The sequence below is a fragment of the Archocentrus centrarchus genome, chromosome 8 (genome assembly GCF_007364275.1).
Source record: "Archocentrus centrarchus isolate MPI-CPG fArcCen1 chromosome 8, fArcCen1, whole genome shotgun sequence".
Lineage (NCBI taxonomy): Eukaryota > Metazoa > Chordata > Actinopteri > Cichliformes > Cichlidae > Archocentrus > Archocentrus centrarchus.
The window spans coordinates 28,392,943-28,418,309 of record NC_044353.1 but is presented as its reverse complement, the minus strand read 5'-3'; the positions used below and the strand labels follow the sequence as shown (position 1 = coordinate 28,418,309).

Sequence of the window (25,367 nt, the reverse complement as noted above, 5' to 3'; positions counted from 1 at the left end):
AATTATTTTACTGCTTGATAAGCAATGGTATGTTGTGTATGTGAGTGTTACATAGTTTGTCTAGGTGTGTCTTTGGTGTTTGGCTCTGGCATGTAGTGATAACTCACATTAGCCTGCTTGTTGTAATGCTGATAGAGTTCATCTGTGCTGCCTTAGTGCTCCAATAAGGGCTTTGAAAAGGTACATTTCCTATAAAAAGTAGACAAGTGTCACCTTCCACATACTTTAGTCCTTTGACTGCACTCAGGTGATGCCCATTTAGCCAATTATGTGACTGCAAAGACCAGGTGACATGCCAAATGAAGATTTGTAATATTTGCTGTAGACATATGAATGCAGTGTGTGACAGCTCACCCACACATAACTACAAACACGTTTTTCAACATTGTATGATATGTTTCAGCATACTAGCATACCTTCTCATTTTATTTTCTGGTTTAGACAGACACTAACTAGGCTAAAAGTCTGCTCAGGGTTATGACTATATGACGCCTGGGAGTGTCTGTATACTGTATGTGAAGATACATGGACACTGCAGATAGCTTCACAATTGCTGATAACAGTGCCACAGTGTCTTTAGCTGGGGCCCACTTCCCTCACTGTGGAGTGTATTTATGTATTTACTCTCCTTGACAAATATTATTTCTTCCATGCCAGGTGATCACCCAGGAATCCACAACTCATGACCAAGGTCACTAGTACAACTGTAAAATCATAATTATGTACAATCATATTTGCATATATGCAGATGAAGACATTTAAGCAGGTAAAACAGACATATTGTTGCCAACACATCTGTACTCGGTTCTCACAGGGTTCAAAAAATGTTCCTGCTACTGCTTAAATTATGTTGCTGGTGAACATGAAACATATAAATCAGCCCGCACTGTCAGCATGTTTCATTTTAGAGACAACACTGTCTACAATTTACATGTAATTAGCGCCAATGGCCACAAGCAATATAAAAGTGCTGAATGATATTTGTTAAGCACATACCAACATTTACAGTTGATCCAAATTTCAGATTTATGGCAGTAACAGAAGGATTTATGTAATGAGACAAATGAGAGAGAAATGTATCCCAGTGTATCAGCCAGTGAAACGAGGGCACCAAAGTGTTTTACCAACACCGCAGTTGGGCACGTGTACCTAAGCAACTCCACCCTGACCAAGAAAGCACTGTACTCCATTCTTCAGAGACATGCTCCCACATTATAAGAGACAAACATGCTACTCACATAACTCTGAACTGAACTACATGAGAGAATCCTGTAACAGCAAAGATGGTAGTACAAGAAATTTATAACTTCCTTGAAGAAAGTTGGCAAACAAAGCAGTAATTGTAATTCTGGTAATTCTAACCAATTATCACTGGTGATTGTTGAAGTTAAGGTTCACTGAGATAACGCTTTAAAATAATTACCTGGTGGAGGTTCTGTTTGGGGGCTGCATTTCAGCCAGTGGTGTTGGGGATCTTGTTAAAAAAATAATAGATTTATGAATGGAAAAAAGTACCATCAGATTTTTAACCACTGTGCAATGCCATCTGGAAAGCATCTAATAAACAATGGCCTCATTTTTCAGCATGACGATGATCCCAAACACACTGCCAGAGCGGTAAAGGCATACCTGGATAGAGAGAGAGTTCGGGCTGTGTTGAAGGATAAAGGTGGCCATGCGAAATACTGTCTTTCAAGCTTGTCAGTGTTGTATAAACTCTTACATATTGTAGTTCCATGTATGTTTGCATGTTTCAATAAATTGCTATAAAGTACATATTTCCAATTTTCCTAAAATACATAAAGAAATGAGGTGTGCCTCAAGTATTTTACACAGTATTGTATACTTCAGCAGGACAGTGAACACACCACAGCTTTGAAGAACTACTTAAGGTCTACAGAGGAAAACGGACTGCTGATTGTCATGTTTTTCGCTGCATCCATAAATATTTGACAGGTTAAATGTTTATGAGGACACCTGGAGACTCAGAAAGCTGAGGCTTCTACAGAAAGTTCTGTGGAACATTGTCACATCTTGCGCAAAAATTTGGGGTCCTCTGAAGCTCAGATGGCGCTGTCGTTGAAGCCAAAGGAGACCAAACAGGAAGTTCTTTATTTTTATTTTGCAGAATAAACTTTTCACTCAATTGTTTAAGCTGAAACATTTTTAATGAAATGTGTTGTCTTTAGATAATCCTTCTTTTTCTTTTGGATGCTCACTTTAGGGGTCACCACAGTGGATCATCTGCCTCCAGCTTACCATATACTTAGCATCCTCCTCTGTCACACCAACCCTCTGCACTCCCAGTCAAAAATCTTAACATCGTCAACTCTGCCACCTCCAGCTCCACCTCTTGTCTTTTTGTTAGTGCCACCATGTCCAATCCATTCATCACAGCAGGTCTCACTACCAACTTGTAAACCTTCCCTTTCAATCTTACTATCCTTCTGTCACAAATCACCCCTGACACTCCACCCGCTCCATCCCGCTTGCACACTCTTCTTCACCTCTCTTCTGCACTGTCTGTTTCTTTGGATGCTTGGCCCAAGATATTTAAACTCATCCACTTTCACCTTCACCTTTATCTCTGCTCTATGCAGCTTTGCTGTTAAACCTGTCTCCCCCTCACTCACACGTGTTCCTCCCCACCTGCTGTATGAGAACATGTACATCAACCTGAAGATAAACACATAAAACCAAATGAGACACATTCACAAAATCCTGAATAAAGATAATGCTGTGCGTTTTGCTATGCTTGCAGTTTTAGCTGTCAAACAGGTGAACAACACAGAGCAACCATTGCAATGTCACCATCTCAGTTATGGAAACAAGTCACTGTGTGAGAAACAGGAACTTAACAACATCTGATTCAAAATTACCTTTGGTATAGATGTGTGTGATACATTCTCACTTCTTTACACACAGTTCTCAAATCTTTTTGAGCCAGCAGTTTCTACTTAGTTCCAAAACAGGACTGTTTTTTTTTTTTTCAATTGTATTCTGTGTTCATTGTTGTTATACTGTATGTCTTGGCAATATGAAAAAAATCCAGGTAAAGAATGATCTCAGCTCCACAACCATCTTTCCCAGATACCAATAATAAATGGTAAATGGACTAGTTTTTATATAGCGCTTTTCTACTCAGTATGAGCACTCAAAGCACTTATACAACCTGTTTGCATTCACCCATGCACTCCCATTCATACAAGCACTTCCATTTTACAAAGCTAAGTGCTTTTAATTACCTAACATTCACACGCATTCATACTCCGACAGAACGGTCGGAGAGCAACTTGGGGTTAAGTATCTTGCCCAAGGATACATTGGCATGTAGCCCGGAGTAGCCAGGATTCGAACCGCTGACCTTCCGATCAGTAGGTGACCTGCTCTACCTACTGAGCTACAGCCAATATACTACATATGAAAACATATTATTGAGTTTTAAGATATTGTTCTTATTACTATACACAAGCTGGTAAATTGCTCTGAAGCGCACAATCGGCTTATTATCTTCATCACAAGTTATACGCATGGCTCTTTACCTCAGGGGTTTGGAAAACTCTGGTTAATAGTGTAACATGCTAACACCAAATCAGATCAGTGAGATTTGCAAAGAAGCACAATCTCCACCAGCCACAGTGGCAGTCCTATCACCATGACACGATGATCCTGATCCTCCACAAAATTTGGTATAGTAGTTTTAGTGTAATCTTGCTGACAGACAAACAGTACCAACTGCGTACCTCTCTGAAGGCGAGAGCTAAACCAGAGGTGTATGTGATACCTTCCAATATGAGCTATTCACTGCAACAGTTTTGGATTGTTTAAAAAAAATAAATCTTAGAAAGGTTCAAAAAGACACTGATTATGTTAAGTCAACTTCCTTTTCAGGTTTTAAAGACACCAAAATCCTTACAATGTGAATTATTCCATTTTGCTAATAATTAGCCAAAGCATACCTCCAGGCTCCATCAGGGCTTTTTGATGGAGTGCTACATGAAGTGGCTTGGTCTTAGTCACCTGACTTAAACCCAGCTGAGATGGTTTGGGCTGTGTCAGACCACCAAGCAGCCAATGTTCAGCACATGTGAGGAATCACTTCAAGACTGTTGGAAAAATAATTTCAGGTAAGAAAATACATGGAGCTGGTTTAGAGTATTTGTTGATATAAAGGGAAATATTTTTTTTTTTCTTTAATATGTATGTGTCATTTCATAGTTTGATGTGTTTTAATCCTGAACTAATATTGAAGTTCTAAAAAAGTTTATCAGCGATGCCACTCATGTGCTGTGGGGCTTTAATTGAAAGCTGACAGGAGGGTTTTTAAGATTGCCTGTGACTTTAGACTTGTGAACAGAAAAATGGTCAGTTTACTTTGTGTATCGACTGCGTTTGGATTTGATGAGTCGTCCTTATGTTGGGTCGCCTCTTTTCAGTAATTCTGAATTGCACTGAAGTAAACTGTCATCAGTGTGTGTGTGTGTGTGTGTGTGTGTATCTCAGTCTGCCCCACATCCATGTGTCACTATCTCCCCAGCTACCAGCCTCCACCTCTAGTCAGCTGCTGAGGATGTCTCACTCCATTGATACCATGTGATATATTCCAGAGACAAACCAAGTGAGCTCGAAGGCTGTAATGGAAAAAACAAGTTTAGTTTAATGTGTTCACATCACAGCACATCACGCACCCAACCCCCATTATGAGGGAATCCCCAGTACGTAAACAAAATGACGTAGTAAGATGCTCTAGTCTGATACTGTACATTGCCCCCTTCTCTACCCTCTTCGGCCCATGTGCACCCTCCGACAACTATCTGGGCTCAGACTTGTTTCATACTGAGAGGGCGGATCAGCCAAATTAGGGCTGGGATATCCCTGTGTCAAGGTGTCTCAGGCTGATAGCAATGTTTGTCTCTATCGCCCTCCACCCACCCCCCGCCAGGTTGCCCACCAACCAACCAGAGGACCAGTAGGGTATTGCACCTCTTGTGGTCGACGTAGTTTCATATGGGTGTTCCCACTACTCAAGTTTTCTTGCTGTGTTTGTCTTTTCATTTTTTCTGGGTCATTTTGTCACCGGGCTTGTCAAAGCTGACAGAACAGCTCGGCCTGTGATCGGCCCATTTCCTCTGCCGGAGACCAGGTAGGAGCACCTGTATGCAGGTAGGGGTGATCTACCTCTGGGAGGGTTTAGGTACACATTTTGGCATTAATGTTCCAGATGGAAGGGGTCAGACAGGATGATACCTGAATGTACCCCAACAGAAAAGTAAAATCAAGCTATTTATATCTCTGCCATGTTTTAAGATAAAAAAAAAATTAGAATGAATTTTTTTTGTTTGGGTAACTTTCTAGGAAAGGAATGGTAACCTTTTGAACTATACATTTGCTGTGCATATTTGTTGCCATATATCAAACATTTTTCTTGCTAATTTCAAGGCATGATAAAAATATACATCATATTTGGATTTCCATCATTTCTTTTGGCATTGTTTGAACTATATCAACTTTATATTCTGACTTTGTGTTAAAGAATCTGCATATTCTCAGTAAAATATCTTTATCAGAAAATGACAGCGCCTTCCTAACACTAATCATTCTAATGTTTGTTCCAAGAATTACAAAATCATTAATCTAACCAGGTATAAAGTGGATGTGTAATAAGAAGGTTAAATAACAGCTTAACTGTTATTTAAGCTGCCATTTACAACAAAAGTGCAAGACTTGCTCATCTGTTTGAAAAATGGAAATACAATACACTAAAAAAAATTACAGTTAGAAATTATAACAACTATATTGTCTAATACTTTACGGTTCAGTGTCAAATTGTCAGTAATTTCAAAATTTTTACTGTAACGTTGTTGCGGATAACAGACGTGTCTCGTTGAAGGGTGTAACCCAGAGATAAGACTCTGTACGGCCTCCTATTTCAGCTGTAATGTAGTTCATATTCTTAACGGCTGATTGATTATCTGCCCTCAGCTGTGACTCTGCTGACAAACTGTGATGGTAGATTGTGGATTCTTCATTAAAATTGCCCCAGAAAGTTCAAAGCGGGTTTTACTGTGAAACATTAGTGGATAAAAAATGTTCCTCTGTAGCAAAAATACCAACCAAACAGACTACAGAACAGTATATTGTAATTGTTACCAGAGTGTATAGCATATATTTATTGTAAATCCAGTGCTGTGGGTACACCTGTCTGAAATAAGGTATGCCAAAAATCCTAGCAGATAAAACAGTTGTCTTGTACTTGGTCCACAGTGAGATGACATCTCTTATTGTTATTATGTGTATGTTCATTCATATTATACCTTAGGGAATGCAAAAGTAGCTGAAAGCTGGGAGGACAGATAAGTCAACATCCATGGAAAACAACTTCACTTTTAAGGAGGTTGGTTTTTGGTGATCTGACACCTTCATTTTAATGCTGTGCACACCATCCATCCAAGGATCCATTTCACTTAGTTTTTATCCATTTCCACCCTCTTTCAATTACTTCTTTTACAACTTTGCTTATATCTAGGGCAGTGACATGTCATATGAAGACAGTGACTCGGCCTTTCCTTCTCCACTGAGACTGTGAGTTCCTCCTGTCGTCTGTTAACAGAACTGCACTCCAGTTTACACTGAAATTTTGCGCCCTATTTCTGATAATATTTAGTTCTAGGTAAAACTGTTAGTATTTAACTAGTGTGTGGTTAAGTTGCGTCACAAAGGCAGTCGATAGAGGATTTTGTTTGATAATTTGTGCGAATTGTAGGGGGGGACCAATAGCACCGAGGGACAGCGAGAGAGAGAATATAGATATAGATAGAGAGAGATATAGAGGAGAGGAGAGATAGAGAAGAGAGAGAGAGAGAGAGATATATATATATATATATATATATATATATATATATATATAAAATCAACTCGGGGCCTGATGTAACCCAGAAAGTAAGCTAACAAATTAGTTGAGCAACCCTGCCATCTTGTGGCCATTTTCAGAATAGCACTAAAGACAGACTGTTTTGATTAGTCTGATTGATTTAGTCAAGGAGACTGAGATGTTTATATTGCCAAAAGCAGTCTCAGGCTTCAAAGTCAATTTACCTACAAAAAAAAAAAATTGCAAGTAGTTGGTCTTACAACCTGTAAGACCAACTACTTGCACATTGTCTTTAGGATTTGGTGAGATGTTGGAAGTTAATTTTGAGCAGAGTTCATGATGATCCCTGATCTTAATTTGTGTTTTCCTTTCTTGCTACCCACCAGGACTATACCAGGTCAGAGTGACATTATTGACCTTGAAAGGGGGAGGGAGGAAGGGGAAGATGATGAGCCATCGCCGGAGCCCATCGTCATTCCCTGCAATCCAGACGGTAAACTCTTCTGAAAGTCTGTGCTGGTGTTTGCGGTTTGATTTTCATATATCTGTGCACAAATCACACCTCTGTCTCTTCATTTCAGCTTTTCTGAACCTGAATACCAATGCCACTACAAGAGGGGATGCTCAAGTTGGTCTACATTTTTTAACCCTTCAAATCAAATATTAAAATTCATGAATACAGTCCATCATTTATTCTCATGTTTTTAACTAATCACACTGAATTATTGTAGGCCTATGTGGAGCTGAATGAGCTCCAGGGCAACATCTGGCAGGAGACTAGCCGCTGGGTGGCTATGAGGAGAACCTTAACCCTGCCACAGGAACATGGGCTCCTTCTCATATCTCCTATCTCACCTTCAACAGCCTGCTCCAGGTCCGCAAAATCATGAGTACAGGTGAGTTTGGAGGTTTACATGTACCCAAATTAGTGTCTCCCCTTTGAATAAATTCAAACTTTAATGTGACTTGTTACCAGAAAAACTGGTTGACAAGTCTAAAAGCCTAAAAATAAAACATCTGTCTAACATTTTCCCAGGTGCGGTCATCTTTGACCTGAATGCCAGCAGTCTGGCTTCTGTGGCTGAGAAAGTGGTTGATGAGCTGGTGAGCAAAAATGAGATCCGTTCCAGTGATCGAGATGACCTCCTGAGAGCTCTCCTGATGAAACGCAGGTAACCCATGGGATACATATTTCCTTTGCAAGATGCTAATGCCTTAAACATGATTGCTCATTTTATTTTTCTCCTTCCAGTCAGTCTGAGGGACCTGTGGCTTTTTTCCTCTGGAGACATTCAAATGCAGACCTTTTCTGTCACAAAGAAGGTACAAATGTGGGAGAATTTTATACAAATTAATGCATTTGTTTTTCTAAATCACATTTATTTGTCAACATAGCAGAGCTGACATGTTGTACTGCTTTACGTCTTCTCTTTGCAGAGAGACACTTCTGATAACATAGAGGCTTCAATTGTCCTCTCAGGTATGACTAGATTTTTCTGACCCTTAAGTTATCTCTAGTTTTTTGCACGTTGCTCTGGAGCAGACCTAAATGAGCCTGTTTCCCACAGGTGCTCTGGATCTCCTGCATAAACCAGTGTTGGCCTTCGTCAGACTGAGTCACTCTGTGGTGATAGAGTCCATCCTGGAGTCTTCTGTCCCATTCGCTTCGTCTTTGTCTTGGTGGGCCCCAGCAGCAGTGGATTAAACTTCAGTGAATGCGGCCGCACCATGGGTGCCCTGATGGCCGACTGGGTGAGGGAGAACAGGAAGAGTGAAAATAATGGCAAAGCAGCACGATGCTTTAGAAGTCACACAATTTAGTCAAAGGAAAGACACCACATTTGTTTGGTTTGCAGGTGAGTCCAAACTTATATCTCTCTCTGTGTCTGTCAGGTGTTCTGTCTGGAAGCTTACTTGGCTCAGACTCCAAAAGATCTCACCGATGCCATCGCTGACTTCATGGACTGCAGTATTGTGATTCCTCCCACTGAGATCCAAGATAAGGCGATGTTGGAGCCAGTGATTGACTTCCAGAAAAAACTGTTGTGTGACAGGCTTCGTTCTACTGACCCCCGTCTTGCCTTTGGAGATATGGCTAAAGGTCAGCATACGACTGAGATAAGAAGTTCCTCGACTCTTTTTTCCAATAGCAGCAGCCAGTAAAGTTTTGGGCCAAATGCAGCCTTAAGTTTTAAAAGCTGAACTCCAGCATAATCATATGTAACACCTTTAGATCAAAGGTATAATAGAAGAAGAAAAGTTCTATAAAAGAATCTCATACTTAAGGAATAGAAGATTTATAGTAATAAGTAAAGGCAAATTGATCTGTTTGATTTTTCTAGCTGTGAAATCTGAAGGCCCAAAGGAGGACCCTCTGGCCCGAACAGGCTATCCTTTTGGTGGGATGGTGAAGGACATAAAGCGCCGTTACCGCCACTACATCAGCGACTTCACAGACGCTCTGAACCCTCAGGTGCTTGCTGCCATCATCTTCATCTACTTCGCTGCCCTGTCTCCAGCCATCACCTTCGGAGGTCTTCTAGGTAAAAGAGAGAGTCATTTGATTTTGTGGGTGTAATTCATCTTGTTCATTTTTTAGTTTGTTTTATTAATATTTATCTTTAATGTCTGAACCCAGCTGACAAAACAGAAAAAATGATGGGCGTGTCAGAGCTTATGATCTCCACTGCCGTCCAGGGGGTCATCTTCTGTTTGATTGCTGCCCAGCCTGTCCTTATCATAGGCTTCTCCGGACCGCTGCTGGTGTTGAGGAGGCTTTTTTGCTGTATGTGAAAAGTTGTCAAATGCTAAAACTCCAGAACTCAGTCTGTTGAAAGCTACTTTTAAAATTCCTTCCCTTTGTTCCTTTCTTAACAGTTCTGCAAGATGCAGGGCATTGAGTACATCGTAGGCCGCATATGGGTGGGTATGTGGCTGATACTGATCGTGGTTCTCATCGTAGCGATGGAGGGCAGCTTCCTGGTCCGATACATTTCTCGCTTCACCCAAGAAATCTTCTCCATTCTCATCTCGCTCATCTTCATCTATGAGACCTTCAATAAGCTCTTTAAGGTTTCCTCATCTCATTCCTCCATCCATTTTACAGCATCGTTTCCATTTGCCTTTGTTTTTATCTCCTTCTTCTTTCTTATACCTTCTCAGATCTTTAAAACGCACCCTTTGATCCTGAACTACGAACATCTGAATGATACACTAGACAACCCCTTCCACCCAATCATCAAGGAGCACATTGAGACCCATCCAGATGGCAATGAAACCATTCGTGTGGAGGAGTATGAACGGCCATACCCCAACACTGCCCTACTCTCTATGTGCCTGATGTTTGGCTGCTTCTTCATTGCATACTTCCTCCGTCAATTTAAGAGTGGCCATTTCCTCCCTGGCCCTGTAAGATCAACTATTGAACAGACTCTAAAGTATTTTAAATGAACACTTTATTTATTCTAGGATTCTGAGCCTCTTGTATCCTTTGCTCTCTTTCTCACTAGATCCGTCATTTGATTGGAGATTTCGGAGTCCCCATTGCTATTTTCTTCATGATTGCGGTGGATATCAGTATTGAAGACGCTTACACTCAGGTGAGCATTAAATAGTGTGAAAAATGCACATGTATTTGTGAGCTCTTGAAGAAAGACCGAATCAATCCAATGCTCAGAAATTTATGTTAGATTAGAAAAAAAAAAAAAAAAAAAGCCAAACAATCGAATCTTTAACTGTGTCTTTCTATTTGGCATCATCATCCTGTCTTCTCATAGAAACTGGTTGTGCCGAAAGGTGTCGAAGTGTCAAACCCCATGGTCAGAGGCTGGTTTATCAACCCCCTGGGAGAAAAGAAGCCTTTCCCCATCTGGATGATGGGTGCTAGCTGTATACCTGCAGTGCTTGTCTTCATCCTCATCTTCCTTGAGTCCCAAATTACCACGTGAGTAACGCTTTAAACAATTTCTTGATGTGACTCTAACTAATTTTGAGAAAATATTTAAGAAATTGCTTTCTTGTCTTCTCTGTGGATCCCAGGCTGATTGTGAGCAAACCGGAAAGGAAAATGGTGAAAGGATCGGGTTTCCATTGGGACCTCCTCATCCTGGTCACAATGGGAGGAATCTCATCTCTCTTTGGGGTCCCTTGGCTGAGTGCTGCAACTGTGCGATCTGTGACCCACGCCAGCGCACTCACTGTCATGTCCAAAGGCCCCAAACCAGAGATCGAGAAAGTCGTTGAGCAGAGGGTCAGCGGCACAATTGTGGCCATCATGATTGGTAGGTGGTGCCATCTACAGCAATGATGGATTCACAGCGGGGGCTGAATAAATAACCATATTGCCTCTCATGCCCGTACTTTTTATGTGGTTTTCAGGAGTTTCTATTTACATGGAGCCTATACTGAAGATGATTCCAATGACGGCCTTGTTTGGCATCTTCCTCTATATGGGTATCACTTCTCTAAATGGAATCCAGATGTGGGACAGGATGCTTCTCTTCATTACTCCCAAGAAATACCATCCCTCTGATGCCTATGCCACCAGGGTATCTATTCAGCACAAATATAGTTTATTTTATGCTAATCATAATACATTTGTAATGTGGTACACCTTCGTGTCTGGAAGATAACTCGCTATGCTTCAAATAGCTGTCTTAGATGATTTGGCCCACAGCACAGATAAGAACCTCAGCACTAAAGCCCATGGGGTTTTGCATCTGTTTACTCTTTCTTGTATTTGTTTTTTTTGCATGTCTTTGTAGCTCTATGCCTCACATTTGTGTCTTTGGTTGTGTATCTTAGTGATATTTTTTTTACCTTGTTGTCATTTTCACTGAGTTTCCAAAAACTGATATTAATACTTTCATATAAAGGTTATAGCTCATGGCCCCTTCCATTTAGACTATGCATGCCAGCCAAGTCCAATAGCCTAATAATTGCTATATAAACTGATAATTAGTGTATTTATCACCCTCTCATGTTGTCATTTGGCAGGTGAGTACCATGCGAATGCATTTGTTCACTGCGATCCAGGTCATGTGCCTGGCTATCCTCTGGATAGTGAAGATAAGTCCCTTCTCTTTGGCTCTGCCTTTTGTTCTCATTCTGACCGTCCCTCTGCGCATGTTCATGACCGGCAGGCTCTTCTCTGTCATGGAAATGAAATGTGTAAGTACTTGTCTATATATATTTTGTTTTTCACATTTACCTCTACACATTATTCCATATGCAGTTTTCCTTGCGGTAACCTGAGGTGCTTGTGTTGCAGCTGGATGCTGATGATGCCAAGGTGACATTTGATGAGGACGAGTAGGATGGGTCCCTACAGCCATAAACATCACCATACCACTCAGATTTAATTCACAACTTTGATGCCAGTTCTTTGTAGTTTCAAACTGTTCCATTGTTATATTTAAAGGACATTACCTGACATTTTTTTAAGTAATACATGAGTTCTACATCTAAATCTTTGTTTGTGACAAACCAGAATATAGTCCATTTTGTCATCACGATGCAGTAGGTATTACTACCTATTATTTTCATGTTTTGAGTTCTTTTTTTTAAGGTATTAGTGGCTGTTTATCTACTTAGATACAGAGTGATATTTTCTCTCAGGAAAAAAAAAAAAGGTGAATTTTGCAAATAAGAGGCATTTTTCTCCTGAGATAGATCCATTTATATTATTTTCTTTCAGTGCTCAGTCCCAGTTTGGCTTAAATGTTACAAAAGTGCAGTTACATTGTAGTTCTGCCCATGTTATAATAATGTAATTTTATCTTACTTTAAAGGAAATTTGATTATCAGCTCTTTAGATGTGCATGAATAATGTGCCTTTTGTCCATACAGTATCAGATGATTCCAAAAAAAAAAAAAAAAAAAAAAAAAAAAGTTTGAAGTTGTTTCTTGAGTTTTCCTCATTTATTTTGTGTATTGTTTATGCAACAGTTTAGTCTTTTCTGTTCATCTGGCTTATGTAGAATGTGAATGTGCTGATTTTAAGTGTTTAATTGCTTTGTGATTCTAGAATGGGATGTGCAGTGTTAGGTAGATAGTTGATGATGAGATCTTATTGTTTGAATTGATTGGTATACTGATGACATAATCAGGTAAAACTATGTACATTTTTCTTGTGCTTTTTATGCTGCCCATCACATTTGTGTGCAAAACACTGTACATGCTATGAATTTCACTTTATTAAAAAAAAAATAAAGACAACCTTAAAGTGCATGTTTTCAGAAGTGCATTAATAAACACAATATGTCACATGTCGACATTTTATTCTTAATTTATTCTGCAAGTAAGAGGAGAGGTTGTGAGCATATCTCCCACTCAGCTGCATGCTGCCTTCAAAGATTTCAAGTAAAGTTCAAAGTCCTTTTGCTATCTGAAGGATCCGGTTGATGTACTCACCACACTTAGTCTTGAATATAATAATTATCTAGAGGGTCCCCATTAAACAGCATACTGCTTTCTTTCTGAGACTGGTAATGTCTGTTTAGATTAGATGACTCAGTAATACAAAGACGTTACACAAAAACCAGTGACATGTCACATCATACATAGAGATACAACACAAAATACAAAACCATGAAGTTGCAAAATACATACTTAATGTAATTTTATTTCATGATGCCACTTTTACCATCAATTGACAACAGAGTGCATTTCTCAATGCACTGAGAAACAAAGACTTTGGGGAACTGAACACTGCAGGAAAGGAGTAAATTACTAATTGTAAGTTTTAACAACTTTGCACACAACACTGTGTAACTGCCTAAATGCCCTGGTCTCTTTACAAGCAGCTCTGCGTGTTTGTTTACTGTGACATCTTGTGACGTTAGATCAATTCTATATAAGAACATCTTTATTTGTCTGAACTCGAGTCTCTTGCAAAGATACCCGTTTTTCCCACACTAAGAAAACGCAACACGGTTTAACTAGGCCGAGGGCCTGAAAGTCATTTGTTTTCCCTGAATCGGACTGCCTGGATTGGATGGCCGGGGGTTCCGCCCACAAACACACAAGGTGGAGTTGAAAAGCAAAACATGCGGGACCAAAATGAAGCTGTCATACAGCCGCTTACAATTTATAAAAAGAGGTTAGGAGCAGTGAGAAACGGGGCGGATTCTGCTTTATAAATATTTTACTTAGTTATAGTTTATGTAGAAGTCTAACATTCATAAGTAACATAAATTAAAGTTTTGTTTGCTTTCGATATAAACACTGAAAGGAGAACGTGAAATTATCCGGTTGCATACATTTTTACAATCACCTGCATAACGCTGGCTTTCATTGCACTCTCGGTGACTTGATAAAGTACTCGGAGGTGCAAACTTCGGCTGCAAATGTGACAGGGTCGGCCTGCGGGAGTAAAACTAATCGCCCTCGGTTGCATTCAAACTGAACGGTGCTAGATCGGAAAAAAAATGTCGAGGTATCGGCGTAGCGAAATGGTTGGATGGAGAGAGACGAGCTGCTGCGCGCTGAGTGGAGGGAGACGGCGAGTGAGATGGAGGCGGGGGGGAAGGACCATCTCTGCGGGGACTGGAGCCCAGGACCGACGGCGCAGTGCTGGCTATCGTTCAACCCTCCCCTTCTTCCTCCACAGCGACGCCGAGGCTCACGCTGAGAGACAGGTAAGCCAACACAACAGCCGCTCGGTTTCATTATACACTACGCGGACGCGATAAACAACCTTCAAAAAATACACCAAAACGCGATAAATATAGATTTAACATTTGCTTTTGTGTTCTCGTAACGCGCCTCGGTCGGTAGCCTCTTTGTAGTGGCGAAATAAACCGACGGTGGCAGGGTACAGACGAGGTCGGCCATACCCGAATTTCTTGTCCCAAACAGCGGGGAAGAAACTGGATGTAAGACCCGGAGGTAAAACGTGTTATTTTTCTAAAATAACACACAAAACCCACTCTTTTGAGCTGATTCTTTCATCGAAACTCGACTGTTTATGATGTAAAGGGGGTATTTGCGTAGGAGAATAAACGGTGGTTTCCGCGCCGAGACCTCCATGCGGCTGTTGGCGGAACAGCCAGCCGCCTCTCTCGGTTAGCCATCAGGGATCTCAGTTTAATATCTCACCGTGCAGAGACTCGCCCTCTCTCTCCCCCTCTCTCTCACTGGCTAGCCCAGAACCTCCGACGACCGAGCTCGGAGAACCCGCCTTTTTGCCCTCGCTTATGCGCTTTTGGATCGAGGGAAGCGAGTCTGAGACGCCCTGGCTTTAGTTTTAAGCTCCGTTTCTCTGTGTGTGCAGTGCGCCATTGGACCTTGTCACGGTAGGTTTCCTTGTAGAGCAGAGCTGAAGCATGGCGGACCTGGAGCTGTTTGTCGCGCCAGAGAAGCTACTCAGCCGCGGTTGTTAACATGTTTCCTCGGAGCTTTAGCTAACGATTTTAGATGCAGTTTAACGCTACAATCCTGCGACCGGAACTGTAAGCAGGTACCGTTAAAACTGATTATAAAATCTGGTCGATGCGATAATGTTTGGCTGTTAAAAAATATTTTCCATTTTCTTCTTTCTTCCTGCGCCTCCGCAAGTCTTTCCAGCCAACCACCACGTTATTTCACTTACGTCGGGCATTTTTACGATTTGTTAAAACTTGTTATTAATCCCTCTGCGGTGCCCACTGTAAAACTAGCTGCCTTTAATTTAATGCTAGCTAAATAAAAACCATTATGTGATTTTAAATTATTTGTTGTAAACAGCAGCTAACGTTAATGTAGTCCAGGTCTACTCTCCTGGACACGAAATTGCTCTTAGATGCCAACAAGCTTGTAGCCTCGTATTAAATAACATTTATAAAACGGTATAGCTAATAATATTTAAAGAAATTGTCTAATTTAAGCCGCATTTTTGATGTCAAATCGTCTTTGCTCGTGTTAAAACCTCGGCACCCCGATTTATCACCCATATTGTAATTATTTAATATCAAATTTTATGTTCTAACAGTTTTTGTGGCGGTTCTTTAGTTACATAAATGGTGAAATCGATCTTTTCAGTGTAGCTAGGTCACACGGTGGGCATCACAGTGAGCTGGGGCCATCAAGGACAAGATGAACAACGAGCAGCCGCCATCATTGGAGCGCCTCTCGGTTACGCCTCGCTAAAGAATGCTCTGGATTTTGCTGGCAAATCCCACCGTTAAACGCCTAAACCACGAATAAAATGGCCTGCAGATAACCTTAAAACACATTTATTTGCTATAAACCAATCTTATTTCCATTTCCTCGCTCCTGTCTCAGTAAACGTTAGAGCAGAAGATTATAGGTTTGCGTGGCGGAGCTAGATCAGCGCTCAACGGTGATGAGGCGCCTTTGCCGAGTGGCGCATTTGGCTGCAGTGCTTCCAAGCTACCATTCCCCTTTCTCGGAGACCGAAAGCAGATCCCTCGTCCGTGGTCAGCTGGTCGCCTACAGCTGCCTGTCCGTCCACGTCCATTCGTTTCCTCCTTCCGTGGATCCTCCCCAACCTCCGCTCCGACAGAAAATCCTCCATTACCGAGCGGACCAAGCGAGAAAATGGTCGCTCCTGTGTGTCCACGATACTTTTGTTGTGGAATAAGGACAGTACTAATACGCCAAATTCCGGTTGGCAAAATTTGCTCGACGGAGACTCCTGTTGTCGTAGCTAGATGTGCTAGTTGAAGCCCTCCGCAGTGTTATTTGAGATTTGAAGCCGTCACAAGCAATAGCCTATGTCTCACCATGTAGCGTAAACGTTTAAGGGGCGGTGTAATGAACATAAACCATTATGTCGAGCCAAATTTAAATTTAACGACTTTGAATCATCAGTATTACCTTTTATTTTACGGACTAACCACTTTATTTAGTAATTAACCTTAGTTATATAAATAAGAGAGAATAACATTAATTACTGTTTTAACGAATGCGACTCTTTCTGATTAAAGGTAATAAACATGAATCTGTATATTATAGATTGCTGTTTGGTTCTTGATTGAAGTTAATATATAAGATAGGTTTAAATGATGTGATTTTTGTTTCTATTGCAGATCCAAGACAGAACAACCACAAATGAATGGTGAAATGGAGGCAGCAACACAAGACCAAGGTGGGATTTTGCAACAGCTGTTTTCATAACCTCATATATTAAGTCAATATTTTTACATTTGATTAATAGTTGTTCCTGTAAGAATTCTGGCAATGAAAATACAATATATGATTTAGACACTTAAAGTTGCCATATGGATAGATTCGTTTTTTGGGGTATTTTTTTTTTTTTGTCAGAATACTCTAAGATACACAAAAGGCCACTTATTACTTGGCAGACATTTGGATGGATCTTTTTTTTTTTTTTTTTTTTTTTCCCTTTTTTTTTTTTTTTTTTTTTTTTTTTTACGTCTCTTTTTACATTGTCACAGTGTGGGCGCAGGATGACCTTTTAAAACTGCTGGAGGCCATGAAAGTGGCCCTTCCACCGAAAGACCTGACTAAATACAAAACATCAGAGTCCCACCTCGACTGGCAGAAAGTTGCCTTCAATTCCTACACAGCAGAGATGTGCAAGCAGAAATGGCAGGAGGTCTCTAAAGAGGTGAGTTCATGTGTATTGATTTCCTCCCAAGTCAGTTTTCTCTGTTAAGTCAAATTTAGTCATCTGCTGAGTTTCTGTATGCTTTTGTTTTCCTGCCAAATGCAGATTCGTAAATTCAGGACCCTGACAGAATTGATATTTGATGCTCAAGACTACATAAAGAACCCCTACAAGGGCAAGAAAATAAAGGTGAGTCAAAATCAGTATTTTACTAAATTTATGGACAGCCAGGTGTGTTGGTGAAGTTTAAGGTTTAAGTAATTTCACCCACTTTTCCTCCCACAGAAACACCCAGATTTCCCCAAGAAGCCTTTGACTCCATACTTCCGTTTCTTTATGGAGAAGAGAGCCAAGTACGCAAAGCTGCATCCTGAGATGAGCAACCTAGACCTTACTAAAATCCTCTCCAAGAAGTACAGGGAGCTGCCTGATAAAAAGAAGGTTAGTCAGAGACAAACAAAACAGTTTTGACTTATACTTTTTTTTTTTTTTTAAGCTTTAAATATTCTAAGAACAATAATGTTTTCTTACAGAAAAAATATGTTGACGACTTCTTAAGAGACAAGGAAGTATTTGTGCAAAGCATGATGAAATTCAGGTAAGTTGATGACTTTTTGAAAAGTAGCACACAAGGTAAAATAAGCCTTCCCATGCATTATCATAAAGCAAAATACCTGTGTTTAAATATTTTTCTTATGATGCGGAAACAGGGAAGAACATCCAGACCTGGTGGAGAGCATGACCAAGAAAGGATCAAATGTACCAGAGAAGCCCAAGACACCCCAGCAGTTGTGGTACAACCATGAGAAGAAGGCCTTCCTCAAGCTGCACCCTGATGTGAGCTTAGTCATTCTCAACATACAGAACGCAACCTCTTAGCCTCTTTCAGAGATGTTAACTTTTTTGTGTGTGTGTGTGTGTCTGACTCCAGGCAACCACCAAAGACATTAAAGATAATCTTAGCAAACAGTGGACACAGCTTCCCGACAAAAAGAGGCTCAAATGGATCGGCAAGTCCCTGGAACAGCAGAAGCAGTATGAGGTGAGATGAGATTGAGTGTGCGATTGTTTTTATAGCAATGATAAAATGTAAGGGCTTTTAAATGTGGGTTGTTTTTTTTTTTTTTGTTTTTGCAATCTTCCAGGAGACAATGCGGGAATACATCCAACAGCACCCAGAGTTAAACATGACCCAGGAGGACATTGTTAAGTCCACCCTGACTAAGGCAGAGCGACACCTGAAGGACAAATCTGACGGCCGACCTGACAAACCGCCTCCGTGAGTCCCGGCTACACACCTGAAGTGTCTGATTGTGTAGGTCACTGCCCTGTGAGATATTCAGGTGTAACACGTGGTGTTTGAATGCTTTCAGAAACGGTTACTCGATGTTCTGTGCGGAGCTCATGTCGAGCATGAAGGACGTTCCCAGCACAGAGCGCATGGTGATGTGTAGCCAGCGATGGAAGCTGCTGAAGCAGCACGAGAAGGACGCCTACCAAAAACGCTGCGAGCAGGTGACTTGATAATCATGAAGTCACATAGTTTTGAAAATCAAATTTAAAGCCTTTAAGTTTGTCTAAACTGTCATATTTGTGTCTTTTCAGAGAAAAAAAGAGTATGAAATTGAGATGAACAGATTTCTCAGTGTAAGTCTTACATTGTTTATATGTTGTAGCCATCCCTCTGCCTTTTTATGAGTTATACTTTTTACTGGAAGTGTTTTTATGTGTGATTTATTTGCTATGCTGACACCTGTAGAGTATATCGGAGGAAGAGCAGCAGCGGGTCTTGGGTGAGGATAAGGTCGGTTTTAAGAAGGGTGGCGGAGCCAATAGTCCCGCGTCTAAAAAGAAAAGCTCTAAAGCAAAGGTAAGCGTGAGAATACAGAAGCTTTGATAATATGATGCAGTTTTATAAGAACAACATGACTTGCAAGCGTAGTAATGCAAGATATGCTTGAGTCAGATTTTCCATGTTATTTTCTGATATATGGTGGTTAACATATTCACGTAACACGCAAAAGATCCCTGGTTTGAGACCAGGGAACGACACAGATCCATGGGAGGGTTGCACCAGGAAGGGCATCCGGTGTCACAATCTGTGCCAAAGCAAATATGCAAATTCATCTGCTCTGGCACCCCCTCGTGAATAAGGGAACATCTGAAAGAAGCTTTTTAATATTAAATGCATCTGCTGTTTTTTTTTTTTTTTGTTGTTGTTTTTTAAGGCAGTGCAGATTTCTTTGTGCATAATTATTCAGACAGAAAGCTATTACATCTGTTTACTTTGATACTTTGGTATGCTTTACTGAGATTCTCTTGTACATTGCGCAGGCCAATCCAGAGAAACCCAAAAGACCCATTTCAGCCATGTTCATATTTGCTGAGGAGAAACGTCCCAAACTGCAGCAGGAGCGGCCAGACCTTTCTGACAGTGAGCTCACAAGACTCCTTGCACGCATGTGGAATGAGCTGCCGGATAAGAAGAAGGTAATGTTGGTTTATGTAGCAGAGAGATGCCACATCAGTAGACTGGATCAAAGTGACAGAGTTTTCTGAAAGCTGGATTTTTGAACATGTCTCATGATGTTCTGGTTGTCTTTTAGGAGAAATATAAACGCTTAGAAACAGTACTGAAGGCCGAGTCCGAGAAGAAGGAAAAGGAGGATCGCAGTCGTCTTCCAGATCCGCCCAAAACTGCACAAGACATCTGGCAGCAGAGTGTTATAGGAGACTACCTGGCCAGATTTAAGGTATGCACCACTCCTAGAAGTTCTCCTGAATAGGAGGCTGTGCAGTGCTGTAGCTGGCAAAGTGAAGTGGATTTAATGCAAGTGTGTGCTTTGCAGAACGACCGGCCAAAGGCACAGAAAGCAATGGAAGGAACCTGGAGCACCATGGAGAAAAAAGAGAAAATTATGTGGATCAAAAAAGCAGCAGAGGACCAGAAAAGATACGAGGTCAGAGGGCAATCTCAGTAAAATCTGCCATATTTCTATACGACACCAGTGAGAGCTAAATGTTGACTTACCTGTCCTTAACAGAGGGAAGTGAGTGAGATGCGCTCACCTGCTGCTGCCATTGCCTCAGGGAAGAAAATGAAGTTTGAGGGTGAACCCAAGAAACCACCGTCGTAAGTTTGTGACCTCCGGCTCATCTGCGCCGTCTGATTTAACCAGTGAGAAACCGTGACATTTTCCTCATCTGATTTTTGACTCTCTAGAAATGGATATCAGAAATTCTCCCAAGAGATGCTGTCCAACGGAGAGCTGAATCACCTCCCGATGAAAGAGCGGATGGCTGAGATCGGCAGCCGCTGGCAGAGGTTACCACTGAAGGAAAAGGACCGCTACAAGAAGATTGCTGAGGAGAAGCAGAGGCAGTACAAAGTCCAGCTGGAACAGTGGCTCGCTGTAAGAAGGCCTTGACAGATGTTTCCGGGATGCAAGATGTTTCTGACACCTTTGGAGAAATCTAACATGCGTTTCCATCTTTCCACAGAGTTTATCTTCACAAGAGAGAAACACTTACAAAGAATACAATTCACAAGTAAGGAGTACTTTTGCGTTGTTACAGCTAACCATTCACAACAGGAGAAATGTACTGAAGCGCTTTAAAATTGTAGTATGTCTTTGGCATTTTTGAATGATTGATTATTTCCAATAATCCTTCAGAAAAGAAGAAGTACAGCAAAACCAGGAGGCCCCAAAGCAAAGTCCAAGAAATCTGTGAGTACTGACTTTGGTTGTTTTACTGTAATGGAACTCATCCGTCTGCTGGGTGTAACCTTTACATTTATATACTCATGTTAGCAGCCTTATCTGAAGGGAGACAAAAATAACTTCTTGCAGGATACGGAGGAGGACGAGGATGATGACGACGATGATGATGATGAGCAGGAGAAGGCTTCCTCCGAGGGTGACTCTTCCAGTGAGGAGGATGACGACGACGAGGACGATGAAGATGTGAGTGACATCTTTGCTGATATGCAGGGGAGAGCGACAGCAAATGGTTTGAGCTCGTGCTGAATCTGTTTTCTTTTGTTCTGGTTTAAAGAAGGAGGCCGAGGACGACGATGAAGACGACGAAGATGACGATGAGGCAGACGACAAGGAGAACAAGTCGGAGGACAGCAGCAGTGAGTCGAACTCGCAGGGGTCATCAGACTCTGATTCAGACTGAAACGGGCCATCGTTGACAAACTGAGCAGCGCTGAGCTGAGCCAAGAGTCCAGGGAGCTCTGCCACTGTGCCAACCCTGTTCTCCTCCCGCCACCAGAGGGAGCCCCTGCATTGCTTCATCCATTTCACACTCACCCACTTCATGTTGCTGCGTTGATGATCTGTACTCAAGGAGAGATCCTGCCCCTATCTCCGAAATCAGTTTAATTCCATCCCCAGTGTGATCGTCATCTCACAGCAGGGGCCGCTGACAGAATGCCAAAAACAGCATCCCACTGGTTTGGTGATGTCGTGAACATTTCTGCACTGGTTTCAATCTTGATTTGCAGCTTCAGTGGTTTAAGGTTAGAGTTTTAATGTGCTGGGTAACTGATTACCCCCTACGTCTTTTATTTTTGTTATTTTGATGATTAGTTAAGGACAGGTGGCATGAGTTGTGAACCGGCTGAGCCAAAGAACACAGTACGGTGGGTCACCTGGGGGGTGGGCAGGGGGTATGCGGGGTACTGGAAAATTGCACTCAACAAAACATTTCCTTTAAAAAAAATTTTTTTTTCCCCCCACAACGTTGTTGTATTGTCCTCAACTTATGATGTAGATTTTATGATTTTGTTCTTAAAGAAGTGGTATTTTTTCAGGAAAAAAAAAAATTAAGCCATTATGAATGTCTTTCTGTTGCTGGAGAATTTAAGAGTTTGTTACATACCCATGTTTTTCATTTGAAATATACATTGCCTATAAAGTATTCAATCCTTGGACTTTTCATGTTTTATTGCTTTACATCATTTAAAAAAATTGTTATTGGACCTTTTCACACTCAGCAGGGTATAAGGAAACACCGCAACATTTAATGGAAATGAACTGACTGCACCCAGCAGTGATTTATTTTTATTTTTTGGGTGGGGGGGGGGTTGTAAAGCTTTTCAACACAGAAGTGTGATGGATCTCATCTAAACCTGTGTGAGGGAATGTTTGATCTAAACTAAGCACAGATCTAAAAAACAAGACTGTTTTTTGTTGTTTGGGCTTCCAGATACAAGAACATGATGTTAATATAAATACATGTACTTAAGTTAAATAGGTTTCTGCTGGTTTAACTTGGACATAAAAGTCATTCGTGTCATAAAACCTGATTAGCCACGATGGTTCCGGTATAAAATATCAAAGTCCGGGTTGAGGGGGGGATTGAATACTTTGCAGGACACTACACATTGTCGTGTGTGTGTTATTGAGAAATATAGTTTATCAAAACTGACGTGTTTTAGCTGATCAGTCTTAACAGTTCTTACTGACTCAGTTAATTGAGCCGTTCATAATTAACATTTGGAATAACGTGTCCATGTTTAAAGCTCAGTCTGACTTTTTTTTTTTTTTAAAGAACACGTCGTACATGCTTACTTTTTTCTCAGAACTGTTTTCTCTTTCATTTACAGTTCAACTGTAATTTGCTACTAGTTTTTTTTAATTGTGAGCAGTTGTGTTTTGATCTATCTGGACCCGTTGTGGGTGTTGAGCTGAATGGATCGGTCCATTTTTATTTCCAAGTTTTAATGTTATTGACTGTAATCCACATGGGTTCTGTTCTGATGCTTATCCCAAAAAAAAAAAAAAAAAAAGTGTGCACTTAATGTAAATCAGTCCCTCTGTGTGAGTTTGTGTGCATGTGTGCACAGAACTTTGTATATATGAGGGTGTTTGCGTGTTTCTTTGCTTTAATGTGTGCTGTTTTTTTTTTTGCATACCACGATGTGACAGCAGTGTACATGTATGTGCCTGTGCGGGGACATCATACCAACACCATGAATGTAGATATTGTTAAATCTTTTATTTTATTTTTTTTCTCCAAAGGTCTTTGCGGTTGAATACCTGAAAATGGTTATACATGACTGTCATTTTGGGTCTCCAGACAAAGTACATGGCAACTATTAATGATCTGTTAGTAATGGGTTTATTTTGATCATTATGAATCTCATCAAAGACTGAAATAAAACCAGCGTGGACTATTTAAATAACTGGGGGAGGGAAACGCAAAGGAAAGCGATTGCTTCTGTTGAATGATGGAAGTTTGTAAAAGGGATTTAGGGAACTGAGTTGCCGGTGGACTTGGGGTTAAGAAAGAAAAAAAAAACTGTAATTTTCTGTAAATACTGTTTTTGTATCAAGTGCTTATTGTTTTGTTAGTACTTTTATTTTGGCAAGCCCTCATCTGTGGTTTCTAAGGCCAGTGAGTCTTTCACTCACGGGGGAGAATTTTTGGTTAAATTCGCCTGTTTTAGTTGTTTCTTCTCTCCCTTATGTCGGTTTATAGAGATATCTAAGACAGCAAAGCTTTACAAGTTTGTACTGCTGACAAATTGACAGAGTTTGATGTTTTATATAGCTGAGGGTGTTCTTATGTCCTTGTAGTTCAAGTATTTGGGCAAATAAATGATCTTTAACAGTTTAAAGCATGTTTTGTTTTGTTTTTTATAAGCTGAGAGCACACGGATCACAAAAAATCAATCGATCAAGAAATTTTTGGTAATGTCTACGCAGTAAAAAGGTCCTGTAGGACATCTGATGCATGTGACCAAATCCTGACCTTGATACAACATGGTAAAAGCAGGATCCCCCACAAGACCTCATCATGTCAGATGATGCATTGCTTTGGTGAATGGAAAAATGGCCTGCAGAGAACCCGTGACTTGAACCAACACCTATGAGATAAACTCTTCACCCAACATAGTTGGAATGGGGAAAATCCCTTTTGGCATCTTCCAAAATCTTGTTGGTTTTTAAATAGCTGGAATTAGAGTTGAGCAATTCCATGCTGCTGTAATGTTCAGCTGTCCACAAACTTTCGGTCATTTAGCATACCCTCGTGGTAGTGGTGACCTCATTCAGCCGCTCAGGCTATACAAACTGATTGTAGATAAAGAGCGAAAATCTAGCGTTCATTTATTGATGTCTGAACTAAAAGGTAGATGTCAAATTCCCCTGTAACAGCGGAAACACCAAAACTTTACCTTCAAAATAAAAGTATCAGAATGGCCTTAAATACGTCACAAATTTCCAAGCAGTGATTTATTTATTTATTATTATTTTAATGCAGGATGGTTTTGGTTTTCAAAACAAATTATAATAAAATGCCAGGAGGCTCCTTTAAAATAACAAGTCAGAGTTTCCTCTGCACTCATCTGTGTTTCAAAGTTATGTCATGTTTAGGGGTAAACTCATATTTCCTTTGGTTTATAAAAATGTGCTTACAGACCTAAATATATACATATTTGCAATTATATTTAGTGTTTACATGTTTGGATGTTCCTATATGCGCTTTTCAGTACAGTTATACTAACGTGATGAACCTACCTCTGGTTTCCCCACTTTTAGGCCTACTGTTTTTATTTTATTTTAGATGCATTCAAGGTGATTATTTGTAGCTGGTCTATGTGGAGATAATTTTGTCTACTGTTTAGTATTTTAATGATCTTCTAAAAAAAAATCAGTCTAATAAGTAACTAGTCTTTAGCTGTTGAAGAAATGTTGAACAAAATGGTATTTCTTTCAGATGGTTAGTTTTTCTTAGAGATTTAGAAGTGTCAAAAAAAATCGTGTTTTTAACCTATGGAATATGATGCACTTTTCTAATATGCACATTGATACACTAAATGCTGACAAAACCTTAAGCATTTGAATGACAGAATGATCTTCTTGCACGCCTCCACGATGTGGACATCCAGTGTGTTGGTTCACTTTCAGGCGAGTT

The 25,367-nt window shown here is 40.6% G+C and overlaps 2 protein-coding genes across 2 annotated transcripts; both read left to right on the top strand.

Annotated features, from left to right (window-relative positions):
• Positions 1-6,321: 6,321 nt before the first annotated feature.
• slc4a1a (solute carrier family 4 member 1a (Diego blood group)) lies at positions 6,322-12,760 on the top strand. The gene is given in 23 exon segments (XM_030735869.1): positions 6,322-6,394; positions 6,527-6,582; positions 7,258-7,364; positions 7,453-7,499; positions 7,603-7,657; positions 7,660-7,767; positions 7,908-8,043; positions 8,124-8,142; positions 8,144-8,194; positions 8,309-8,351; positions 8,440-8,523; positions 8,526-8,623; positions 8,765-8,972; positions 9,214-9,414; positions 9,510-9,670; positions 9,749-9,943; positions 10,034-10,279; positions 10,381-10,470; positions 10,648-10,814; positions 10,910-11,151; positions 11,249-11,418; positions 11,867-12,040; positions 12,141-12,760. Coding segments are annotated over 23 exon segments (2,730 nt in total). The 5' UTR covers positions 6,322-6,367; the 3' UTR covers positions 12,186-12,760.
• Positions 12,761-14,535: 1,775 nt separating this feature from the next.
• Positions 14,536-23,238, top strand: LOC115784038 (nucleolar transcription factor 1). Its single transcript, XM_030735072.1, has 21 exons — positions 14,536-15,165; positions 16,900-16,958; positions 17,269-17,441; positions 17,547-17,630; positions 17,727-17,882; positions 17,975-18,039; positions 18,152-18,278; positions 18,373-18,483; positions 18,587-18,720; positions 18,815-18,956; positions 19,047-19,088; positions 19,201-19,311; positions 19,776-19,931; positions 20,048-20,194; positions 20,291-20,401; positions 20,486-20,574; positions 20,665-20,854; positions 20,943-20,990; positions 21,116-21,169; positions 21,293-21,406; positions 21,498-23,238. The coding sequence occupies exons 2-21, from the start codon at positions 16,922-16,924 to the stop codon at positions 21,621-21,623; spliced, it is 2,217 nt and encodes a 738-aa protein (XP_030590932.1). The 5' UTR covers positions 14,536-15,165; positions 16,900-16,921; the 3' UTR covers positions 21,624-23,238.
• Positions 23,239-25,367: the final 2,129 nt, after the last annotated feature.

Bases quoted from the DNA above. Each gene is read 5' to 3' on its own strand.
- LOC115784038 (XM_030735072.1), top strand. From the start codon at position 16,922: ATGAATGGTGAAATGGAGGCAGCAACACAAGACCAAG. The intron at 18,721-18,814 runs GTGAGTCCCGGC...GAATGCTTTCAG, and splicing joins CGACCTGACAAACCGCCTCC to AAACGGTTACTCGATGTTCT. The intron at 19,312-19,775 runs GTAAGCGTGAGA...TACATTGCGCAG, and splicing joins AGAAAAGCTCTAAAGCAAAG to GCCAATCCAGAGAAACCCAA.